The sequence below is a fragment of the Danio rerio genome, chromosome 21 (assembly GCF_049306965.1).
Source record: "Danio rerio strain Tuebingen ecotype United States chromosome 21, GRCz12tu, whole genome shotgun sequence".
Classification (NCBI taxonomy): domain Eukaryota; kingdom Metazoa; phylum Chordata; class Actinopteri; order Cypriniformes; family Danionidae; genus Danio; species Danio rerio.
In genome coordinates, this window is record NC_133196.1 from 43,199,016 (window position 1) to 43,211,413 (window position 12,398).

Sequence of the window (12,398 nt, forward strand, 5' to 3'; positions counted from 1 at the left end):
GTGGATGCTGCACACTGGTGGTACATGAGGAGATTCTCCTCCATGTGATTTCAGTGTCTAGAAAAGCGCTATATAAATGTAAGGAATTATTATAAATATTATTATTATTTTACCCATTCAGCACAATAATGTACAATGCAAGAAATAGAAATAATGCAGAATCTTACATAGTTCTTTCTGATTTTATTCAAATTTATATTCATATTATTTTATGAATATTTCACAATGGTAATTTTGTAACAGGCAATACATATAAAAAATGGTGAAACGTTATAAAAAAATAATAACACAAAGATGAAGGTCTTGAGTTAAAGGACTTCGGCTATAACTTATGCAATATATATATGCATGTGTGTGTGTACAGTATACGCTGTCCATGTGTGAGACAAGACAAACTGTTTTATTGTACGCTATAACTCTCATTTCCTGTATTTTGCTCTGATTTTCCACCTTCAGTCCTCTGCATTTCTTACTGCATATCTGATAAGACATGGACCTCTTGCACATAAAGGCTAAAGGTTGCTTCAATTTGCTACCCATCATGATGTACACAGGCGCACACACATAAACATACTGTACACATTCATCCAATCGCTTAGTCATTTAACATTTGATTAGTTTTTTATACCCAGTGATTAAATTTAGATTTCTTTTGTTGAACCCCATTGTGGTGTTGATAGTATCTAAACACAACTGACTAGATGCTAACAATCTATTTTATTGAATGATCAGCACTGATTGTGCAAGACCTGTTGAGTTGATTGAGGTTAAGCATTACTGTTTAACCCGACTGGCACATTAATGACCAAAGGTTATGTCTGATGTGCCAACCATGTCTGCTGGAGATTCATGGCAAGCTAGCAGAGACCAATGTGCTGGTAAAATGCTACTTTGTGATCTGAAATTTGGTGAGTTTGACACATTTTCTTGCTTTTAACACCTGAAATGAAAAATCTGGCTTATTTTGGGGGGATTTATAACTAACCCTGGTTGAGGTTAGAAATTTGCAGTCGAAGGCCTTATGCATCATGCATCCCGAAGCTTAGCATTTCCTGTCCACTATGCTGCATTAATAAATCTACTAACTTAGAAATCAAGCGCTCTAGCATGTACTCCTCAAAAGTGCAGCAATCTGTTATTTACACAGGCATTCCAGATAAGATTACCGCTGCGTTTAAGAAGTACGAAAGGCTAACCCGCCCCTTACAGCCCCCTTCAGAGCTGCTGTACTCTATACAGGGAATTATAAAGAGCTTGCTTGTGACCTGCCTCTTTTGGGCTCACTCGGTGACCGAAGGCAGCAGGTTACTAAATCAGTGTCCCAGCACAATTTGTTCCGATCGCTTCTGCCTGCATGGATTGATTCCATCAACATTTTGGGCAAAACCACTGCTTGGGAGAAGCGTTGAAATTCCTATATTGATCTTCTTGTTCTTTTAGTCTCGCCGTCTCCTCATCTTCCTCTCTTATTTTTTTGTTTTGCGCTCATCGGCTGAATGGATAAAGCGGGGATGCCTGAGGCTGGCGGCCCCTTGGCAAACACTGAACAAATCACCGAGGCAACAGCACCCAGTTCTAAGCTTTTAGGCTGCAGCTGTGTGCGTCGCTGGGTTCCCCTGGCCTACAGAGAGGAACTCTACCACGTTCTGTGCCTCACCGGGCCTCTGGTGAGTCCTGTTTCTGCTCCAGCACTCTCTCATGGACCAGTGCCAACACTTAAAGACTGAGGCTTTGCCAACATGCACTACTTCAGGGATGATGTTTAGTTTACAGTTAAGGACTGGTTATGGGTGGTGAACGATGGCTCCTGTTTAATATTCATGCACATATCTTTTAACGGGTTTTTATGATCAACAATTATTGAAATACTTATACATTTGGAATTCTTATTGGTTGGTAAAACTATAAAAAAAGCTATGTATTAATAGTCTTTGTTACCTGTAATTAATTCATGTTAATTAGTACTTGAATGTTACAATGTAACAAAGTGATTATTAATAAGAGTACGAAGACACTAAACAAACAAACAAACAAGAAAACAAACAAATAAATAATTAAATAAAAAAATACAAAAATAAATAAATGAATAAATGAATGAATAAATAAATAAATAAATAATTAGCTTTTTGATAGTTGTATCATTGCTCCAACAGCCACACTGTAATAAAATCCTGTTTACCTTAAATTTTTAAGCCGAATCAAATCAACCCAAATCAACCATTGAACATTGAACATTGAACTGAGTCCATTGAACTTATATTATGTTAAACTGACTTAAAACAGTTTGCATAACTTATAGAATTAAGTTAGAACATGATTAACTTTGATTAAAGTTACCTATAAGGTACAATTATGGACCCTTCAGGTACAAATATGTAACTTTTGAAAAGGTACTGCCCCAGCGACAGCTCCCATACCTTTATTTTATTTCTGAAAGTGTACATGCACTACTGACTGCATTTGTTTATTGAATCCGTAAATTCCCATCTAATTTTTGATTTGTTTTATGTTCCACAGCTCATCTCCAGGATCCTAAGCTTTCTGCTGCCATTCGTTACTACAATATTCTGTGGTCACTTAGGAAATGCTGAACTGGCTGGATATGCCCTGGCCTCTGCGGTAATGCATCCATCATCATATAAAGAAGTTAAATTGCACCAATGGTGAAAAATCTACTTTCCAAGCTGTTTGGACAGACATATATGTTGGTATAGTGTATAGACCGTCAAATTGGGGTGAAATAAACACACCCAGTCCTTTTTTCAATTTAACAACATAAAAACGGTGGACCAATTGGAGCGGTTTTCAGACCGACTGCAACTTGACGTAGGAGTGCGGTCCCCCCGGCCACCGAATTGATTGACAGCTTTGGCTAGAATGTCCCGGTAGTCACGTGTATAATCATGTCAACAAGACCAGACGTGCTTAAAGCAACCGGGAATAAAAGCTCTGTTCTGTTCGCTATGATCGTCAATCGTCATCAAATGTGATCAAGAGTGAGTTTTACAAGTTTAAAATGTTTTAAAACTGTGCACGTGTGTAATGAACTAGAGCGATTTAATTCAGCTTTACTTCATCAGCACAGCCGCGTGTCAGAACAATTATGAAAGAAGATGCTTCAATCCAACTTTGTGGATGCTAAATCAGGTTTATTTTGTACATTAACATAAGAGATATCCTTACAATAGTGGAGAGTAGCCTGTATCCTGTCACATATGCGCTCTGTCTGTCAGTGTGTGTGTGTGTCGGTCTGTATGTGTGTGTGTTTATCTGCGTGTGCGGGCATGCGTGAACTTTGTAAATTGACATTGTGTGTGTGACTTATCGAAGCATCTCCACAACAAATACTCATTGGTAAAGTTCTTACTGTAGTATTTCTCACAAACGTTACGTGAGATCTTCTTCCTAAGTCTGTCTGTCTGTTGTCTGATGCAGCCGAGGGAGGAGATTAAGGCACGCAGAAAGACACGTAGAAACGGTGGGCGGGGCGGACTATCCTTAAAGGCGCAGTATGACTAAATGGCCCCCTGGTGGAAAAATTTTAAAAATAGGTTCTTATGAAAGGTATAATGAAAAATCTGATGGGTGTTTTGAGCTGAAACTTTACATACACATTATGGAGACGCAAAACACTTATATTAAAACTAAAAAAAGGGGTAACCTAAGTTCCCTTTAAATAAAATGTGCAAACGTTCATTTTAGAGGTTCAACAATTTGCAACTGGGACAATTCCTTCAAAATTACATTTATATGTTATAATAACTCCTAAGGTTTGCAAATTAGTACATTAAGGACACTTAAAGATACAAATATGGACCTTTTAAAAGTTAATCATGTACATAGGTATGTCTGGCATATGTCTGAGACATTGTGGTCAATTATTGTATCTCTGCATAAATGCCTAAATGCATGATTCTGTGTAAAAATATTATGCAATCATTCAGTCAATGATCCTTATTGATTTCACAAACATGCCTGATTTTCCAGACACCAAGAGTATTTTCTATTTCGAGAAGTACTCTGGAAGTCAATCCAATCGAAAATCCAATCTTGAAGAGGGAAGCAGTGAGAGATTAGAGACAGTGTGCTATGACTGCCCTGCTAAAGCATCATTTGTCTTCCTCAGACTGTTAATGTGACCACGACAGCCACGGGATGCGGCCTGGCCCTCGCATGTGACACACTCGTCTCTCAGGTATTTCCTCATGATGGCTTTAACATGGTTAAAGTAATGTTGTTCTGCCAACAGACTAGCTCAATATCTATTGTTTTGTTTCTATAACGTCCCCCCAATTTTTGTTGAAAATAGAGCGTAATAATCAGGGCATCTTCCATCCATTCCATATCAGTTTTCAAACAAAAAGAGGAAAACTAAGAAAATTGACACTTTTCGTTTTTTGTCTGCTCACAAAAACGAAAACAGTTTCGTGGCTCGATTTTCGTTTTACTGTAGGAAAATGGATAAACGACTTTAAGATTCATTAGGTGGTGCTGAAACACCCTTTTGTTTGCTGGTGGCATCGCCCTCAAAATAAAAGTCCTATATATACGTATATATATATATATATATATATATATATATATATATATATATATATATATATATATATATATATGTATGTATATATATATATATATATATATATAGGGCCCAATGTGTCTTTATTTTGGCCCTTCTAATAACTATTAAAACACACAAAAAAAAAAAAACACACAAACACCAAATAAACAATATTAATTATTACTATTATTATGTAGGTTTACAGTAGCTCTTAAACAATCATGCAAAACAGGTGCTGCTCGGAAATGTCGGAAAAATCTTTTCCTGGGTGCTGATCCAAAGAGGACTTTTATTTTCAGAGTGGCGTTACAAGCTCAGATTTGGTTGGCCAATCAGAGGAAAAAGGGTGTTTCAGCACCGCCTACATGGGTATAATGAATTTTAAAGTCATTTATCTGTTTTCCTATCCTAAATTTAAAAAAAACTACAACTAAAATCAAGCCAAAATCTAGTTTTTTTTTTTTTTTGTAAGCAAAAAAAAAATAAATAAATAAAATAAAAAATAAAAAAAATTATTTTCTTAGTTTTTCTTTTTTGTTGTTTGAAAACAAATATAGAATTAATGCAAGATACCTTGATTCGTAATAGCTGTAGTTCAGTGGGCAGATTTTATAATGGGAAACTGAGAAATTGAAGGAAGAATTTGGGCTATTTTATTTCAGCAATGATCATTATTACCCTCTTTTATAAAACCATTCTCATAAACTTAAAAAAAGAAATCTCATCAATATATCACAACTAAACTCTTACATCAAATACTGTGGAAATACTAAGGATCTGTTAGTATCTGACGGTAAATTACATCCCATTGTTTTACAAAAAAAAAATGATCATGAACCTTTACTCTGGCCTTTATAGGTTGATTCGTGATGTGAAACTCTTGTTCCACTGCACTGCTTCTGGGGTGCATGTTTAGTTTACAGTTAGGGACTGGTGAAGTGTGGTGAACGATGGCTCCTGTTTAATATTCATGATCAATCTTTTAATGTGTTTATATGATCGACAATTATTGTAATACTTCTAAATTTGAAATTCATGTTGGTTGGTTCAACAAAAAAAAAAGCTATGTATTCATAGTCCTGTAATTCATTCATTTTACTTAGTACCTAAATGTTATCCCAACAACACTAAACACTTTTGTCTTCAGAACTATTCTAACTCTAGGTAGTATAGATTGAGCAGTCTGCTTGAAACAATCCCAGGAGATTTTGGTCCATACTGATATGTCAATTTCACACAAGCTGCTGCACATTTGTGATGTGAAACTAGTCCAGCACATCCGAAAGGTGTTTTTCTTGCTGGATGAAGCATCACAAGATTGGTGTGATCATAAAAAGATTGATGGTCAGCAACATCAGTCGTGTAGATGGTGGCATTTAAAGGGATAGTGCAACCATTTTTTTCTCACACTCAAAATTATTCTAAACTTTTATGAATTTCTTTATTCTGTTGAACACAAAAATAGAAATTATGGAAAAAAACTGCATTTGTAATATGAAGAAAAATACTATGGAAGTCAGTGGTTGTTTTTATATTGTTAATATGTTTTAATATTCTTCAGTAAGTCTTTCTTTGTGTTCAACAGATGAAAAGATAACACTTTATTTTGATGCTCCTTCAACAGACTATAAGAAACTTAGCAAGAACAAGTCAACTTACACTAACCCTAACCCCAACCCTATCCCCAGCCCTAACCCTAACTTAACAGTCTACTTATAATCTAATGAGAATTAGTTGGCATGTCGATGCAATGCAACTTATATTCAACAAACAGACCACCAAAATAAAGTGTGAACAAAGAAAGAAACCCAAGTTTGGAATTAGTGGATGATAAAATGACATTATTTTCATTATTGGGTGAACTGTCTCTATAAATGATGCTCAAAATATGCCTAAAGTGCGCCATAAAATCAAACCCTTCATCACCACTATCAGCAGCAGCCTTAACCAGTCATACAAGACCAGACGAATTGCTGCTTTCATCGTATTCACGCCAAATTATAAGAATAAGGTAGTTGAACTTGAGACTCATCAGAACTGGCAACCTTTTTCCAGTCTACATACTGTCCAGTTGTGGTGAGCCTTTGAAAATGATCAGCGATAAATATTAGTCTGGCCATTCTCTTGCTGTTTCTGATTCTGATGATTAGTTAATCTTGACTCATTCTGAAATATACTGAACTGCTGCCATGCAAAAAAACAAAACAAAAAAACAACAACATTTCATTAATAATTGATCTCCCTCATGTCATTTCAATCGCCTTCCTTCATCTTTGAAACACAAAAGAGGATATTTTTAAATAAATCCAAGAGAACTAAGATCCGCCAAAATAGTCCCGATATGTTTAAAGTCCACAAAGGAACCAGAATACAGCTAAAACATTCCATGTGACTTCAGTGGTTCAACTGTAATTGTGCAAAGATTTTTGTGTGCCCAAATACTTGAAAAACAACTTTTTTTTCACTAATTTTTGCACATTTACCATGGGCAATATGACTTATTTACCCTTACAGTTGAACAATTGTAGCCACATTCTATGTTTTGACAAAGTTTTTGGATCCTTTCATAAACTTTGAATGTCTCTGGACCGTTACTGTCTATCCGCTTGTTAAGTGTGATGTCACGTAAAGCAGCTTCCGAGTCCAATCGCTCTATCACACTGAATGGGGAGCCTCAGGAAATGGTTATAATAAACGTTTACAAAGCGCTGTAATACTTTCGAAAATCATGATCAAAATATATATGTCCATGGCTAATATCAGAGGCCAGAAAGTGATTCATTTTTTTATACATTGTTAAAATTTTGGGATTTGTGATGCAGCAAGCCCAGAGACTATTGTGTACACTATGACTTTATATAAAATTAACTTTAATGTATATATGAATAAAAAGTGATCATAAACTATTATTTTCTCAATTATAATTATAAAAAGTGGCGGCTTGGACCCGGAAACAGTATTACAAACATCACCAACACGTCATCACTTAACAAGCGGATGGAGGATGAGAGAGTCCTCAGATTTCTACTAAAACACCTTAATTTGTTCTGAAGATGAACAAAATTCTTAGGTGATTGAAACGATACAAGTGTAAATAATAACAGAATTTTCCATTTTAAATGAACTAACCCTTTAAAAAGATATTTCTAATTAAATGGCTTGTGAGTATATGTCCAAAACACAACTGTTGTAGTGCCATTCAACTTTTATTGGATATATTATTCAAAGTATTTAAATTTAGAAACATTTAATGAGATATTGTTTGTTTTTTTGCAAATTGTTGTTAAAATGTTACAATTAAATTATGGTTTATAAAATCTGTATACTGTTGAATTATTGACATTATATTATATGCTAATGATACCTTAAATATTTATCTTTTATGATCTGTTGCCCATGTTCAGACGTTTGGCAGCAAGAACCACAAACGTGTGGGGGAGATTCTGCAGAGAAGCATGCTCATCCTCTTACTCTTCTGCTTGCCATGTTGGGCCATTCTTATCAATGCTGAGTCGATACTGCTCACCCTGAAGCAAGAGCCGGAAGTGGCCAGGTCAGGCTGATACTTGTCATACTATTCAATCAAAACTTTGGTGAGGTAATTGCTACAGTCCAAAAATGTAATGTAAATGAGACCTACTTTTGGAAACGATCAGTTTTCATTCATTAGAAAAAAAACACTTCTTCTTTGAGGCCTTGAAACCTCTGAGATATGTGAAGAAAATGTAAACGTTTTATTATCTCTGAGCAATAAACCTGGTAAAATGAGATTACATTAATTATGTTAAAAATAATAATAAAATAATAGTAAAAGTTAAGATCATTTCAAAATTAAGAAACTGAAATAAGAAAAGTTTTATGGTTCAGTATGTAACGGAGGCCAGCTAGTGAGTGCTGTGCAGGTAAACCTCACTCCTCTGACCTCTAAAGGTGCTCTAGCGACAGAAGCTAGAGGCCATGGTCTTTAGCCTCCTTGTTAGAGCAACCGACTCTCATGCAGAAAGTCACTTGTTCAATCCCAGCTCTGAGCGGGTTGGGTGGTGTATGACCAGCGGGATTACAAGTGCATTGTTACTTTGACCAAATTTTGACAAGTTCATGTTCAAATTTCTTTCATATTTTTCATCATGTATATTTAAAATATTCCAAAGTTGCACATTATTGTTTATGTTAAATCAGGGATGCCACTGGAATTAAATGATTTACACTTCTGAAAAGTGTAAAATAACACCTAGATGTGTTGATGATTCTAAGTGAATCATTCTAAATAATCTAAATAATCAATAAATGATCCGAATGATTTACTTTAAAACATGTTTGAATGATATTTTAGCATGTATTAAGGATGTACACATTTGTGTTGCACTAATCATAGATGTCAAATCAATACACTCTTATTTTGACATTCTCTTTTTCCTTCATACCTTTGTTACATGTTTTATGCTCAAGGGAAACGAAGTCTTTCCCATTTATTTCATTAATTACTGATCATCTCAATATTTTTGTTCTTCTTCCTCTTTTTTATGTTGTTTCCTTCTACTCTGTGCTTCTCTACTGGGTCTTTATGGATGCTAAGCTCTTGTGGTTTCTCTTCACCTAACTGTTTCCCTTGTGGCATTTGTTTAATTAAAATGGCTCGTTGAAGATCCTCATCACAGCTCACTCTACCTTTCCTCCATGAGCGTGACGGAAAAAAAGACCGGAAAGATTATGGATGTATCAGCAGCTCAAATCCTCCTTTTTGAAAAGGGGAACCTCACTTTCAAAGGCCAATAATGCATGCTGAATCCCTGTGCATCTTCCCCTTCTTGGGATTTCTGCATGTGTGTACCACTGCTCCTGCCAATTCACAGAGGGTGCGGCAGATCAAACGTCTCTGGCTATAAACCAGCACTTCCCTGGAGGCCATGTGTATTCTGGAGGCAAACCCTGCCTCTGTGTTCTCCATGTCGCTAGATCTTCTCTCTCCTCCATATCTGTCCCAATCCAGAACCTGCTGCAACATTTGTCCTGTTGCAGGTGCTTATTGACCTGTCTGGCCAGGAATTGATTCCCACCCCAAGCCCTTTGAAAACTTTCTCCATCCTCCACCGCTACCACCTTCTTTTCTAAGCCGCTTTCCACTATCAGACCAAACAGTTCTCTTTGATTCATCATTTCTTGTCAGTCAGCATGAATACAGTTTAATTTTTCCACTGTAGTGCTGATAATAGATTTTTTTTGGATGTAATACAAATGCAGCAGTCGTTGCTTTGGTAATGCAAGTATAATGTAGACAGCAATCATTATTAGATACTTCTGTTCTTACATAAAAAAAAAATCTGATATTTCAGTGCTTGTGCATGAGTTTGCTTTTATTTATGCTCATTGCAGAAAAAAACTTCCTCAAAAAGATATGTGGTTCCAAAAATAGTGGATAATTTGTATGAGGTCGTACAATCTCATTCGTGCAATTTAGTATGATTAATGATGGTTAAGTTTAGGGGTGTGGTTGGGTGCCATGCCTCCTTTAAAAAAAATACACTTTCTTACGAATAAACTCGAAATAGCCACTAAACTGACAAAATGTTAAATAGTTACGTTTCCTTGTGAAAACACCTCCGTGTGGTTTGGCACGGAATAGATGTGGTCTTCCTCTTTGAGAAGGCTGTCAAACTGACACTGATTCAGGCTTTTGGATGGGATGAAATAAATAGTTTGCTATTGCGCTATCAAGTGGACACAATTAGAACAGCAGTTTCTTTTATTGAAAAACTGCAGCTCATTTTTATACTTTACAGAACCATTTCACCTGCCGCATGCAGCCCACTGGCTGTACATTTGACACCCCTGGTTTAGAGCATCACGTCATTAGCTGCTAAATTCATTTTCTACTTCCCATGAGAATTCAGACTAAGCCAAAAGCATGCAGTGTTCATCATTAACCACAAATTTTTAATCACAATACTTTGATCTTATTTTTCGGCAATTCAGGAGTTCACACTTAGCTGATGATTGATAATAAAGCTTGTTTGGCATGCTGTCCCGGGAGAGAGCCCTGAGCTTATAAGATCCTCGAGCCCTGGGCTCCCTCCCGTTGCAAGACGAGAGGGGATTTTGAGCTCAGGTAGCCAAACTCCTGCTTATTGTAGCTAAGTGTCATATATGGATGCTGAGAAGGTGTACTCAGAGTTTGTGGCTAAAATATTTTGGATTAATTGTTTAGGGTGCTTGTTTCTGAACTGTGGGAGGAAACCGGAGGACCCGGGGAAAACCCACGTGATCACGGGGAGAATGAGCAAAACTCTGCACAGAAATGTCGCCTGGTTTGGAAGGGAATTAAACCTGGGGCATTCTTACTGCGAGGCAACAGCACTAATCAGTGGCCACCATGTCGCCCATTTTAAAGGAGGGAAAGTAGGTTGGGGTGGGTGGTATAGGTTCTTTAAGACGAATATAGTGAGAGGAGAAAAGGATCATCTGATAGGATAATTGGTCATTAGCTAAAGTTGGAACAGCTGTGAACAATCATAAGCACGTGATCCTCTCGAAATTTGTTTATAAATAAACTTCACTTAAATAGACATAAGTACTATCAAAATACAACGTTAATGGTTTGTAAAAACTACACGCTGATGTCTTCGAAGATGGCTATGATAATTGTCACACATAATCTGACAATGTGAGCTTTTGACATCAGGTATACTGTTTAGGTAACTAAAACATTTCCTCTATTCTTCTTTCTGTTAAACAGCCACTTTTATGTAATTCGGGAGAAGTTGATAAATTGACATGTTGTAAATCCAGCAACCCCTCCACTAACATGACGGCACCAATCACCCCACATCGAATAATATGATTATTACTATGCTGTTTAAAAGACAAAGTACATGTGCTCACCAGTGGTGGATAGAGTACTGAAAAATCATACTCAAGTAAAAGTACTATTACTTGTCTAAAAATGTAGTGCAAGTAGAGTAAAAGTATTGGTTGTAAATATTACTTAAAGTTTGAGTAAAAAGTAGCCCTTTCAATAGTACTCAAGAGTAGTGAGTATTTAGTATTACGCTGTAGCTTAAAAAGCTACAATTAGAACAGCAGTTTCTTTTATTGAAAATTTGCAGCTCATTTTTATACTTGTTAATATTTGGTTAGATTAAGGTTGTGATGTCAGGTGACCAAAATCCAATGTCTAGCCAGCGTCTAAGGACAACGTTATTTTGATGTCCAATAATAACGTCAAATGGCATTGATATTTGGTCAATTTTAGCTTGTTAGAAAGAGACCAAAATCCAACGTCAAGCCAACATCTTCAACCAACAGTACCTGTATATTGACGTCAAATACTGAGATTTATTCATCAGGTGTGGCAATCAAAATCCAAAGTCTGATAGATGTCATAGTGGCAACGTCCACAGAACATCAAGCTGTAACATCATTCAATGTTGATATATGGTTGGTTTTAGGTTGTATGTTGGACATTGACGTTGGTCTGATGTTGAGTTCTTACGTCAACCTGATTTTTATTTCCAAACAAAATGTAACGTCCCCATGATGTTAGGGTACAACGTCAATCTGAAGTCATGCTGACATATTGTGCCTGCTGGGAGTTTAAGACCATTTCGGTAATAATACAGTTAACATTCGTCATCTTCTGATATGGTCTCTGAATCAATGTGTGTAAAGATTTTGGACATCTTCTTGGACACTTTTAATGCTTCCGAACATATTGCTGCAATTATAAAGTGCCTTTTTCTTGAGGTAGTTTATAATGATGCGTCAGCCAGACTCCATTGCCGTAAGCACTGTCTCTGGGCCAAGCACATCAACCACAGTTTAAGAACTCAGAGATGCAGGA

General features: G+C 36.3%; 1 protein-coding gene across 6 annotated transcripts in view; it reads left to right on the forward strand.

Moving 5' to 3' along the window:
- The first annotated feature begins 222 nt into the window (after positions 1 to 222).
- Positions 223 to 12,398, forward strand: part of slc47a1 (solute carrier family 47 member 1) — a 35,056-nt gene continuing 22,880 nt past the window's right edge. For 3 of the 6 annotated variants that reach the window (XR_012396537.1, XM_068215861.2, XM_073934515.1), the window contains exons 1-4: positions 1,276 to 1,667; positions 2,518 to 2,619; positions 4,127 to 4,195; positions 7,966 to 8,114. Coding sequence is in view for 4 of the 6 variants with exons in the window: in XM_068215861.2 (XP_068071962.1) it covers positions 1,497 to 1,667; positions 2,518 to 2,619; positions 4,127 to 4,195; positions 7,966 to 8,114 (491 nt within the window). In the remaining 2 variants the exon portion in view is untranslated. 6 annotated transcript variants of the gene reach the window in all.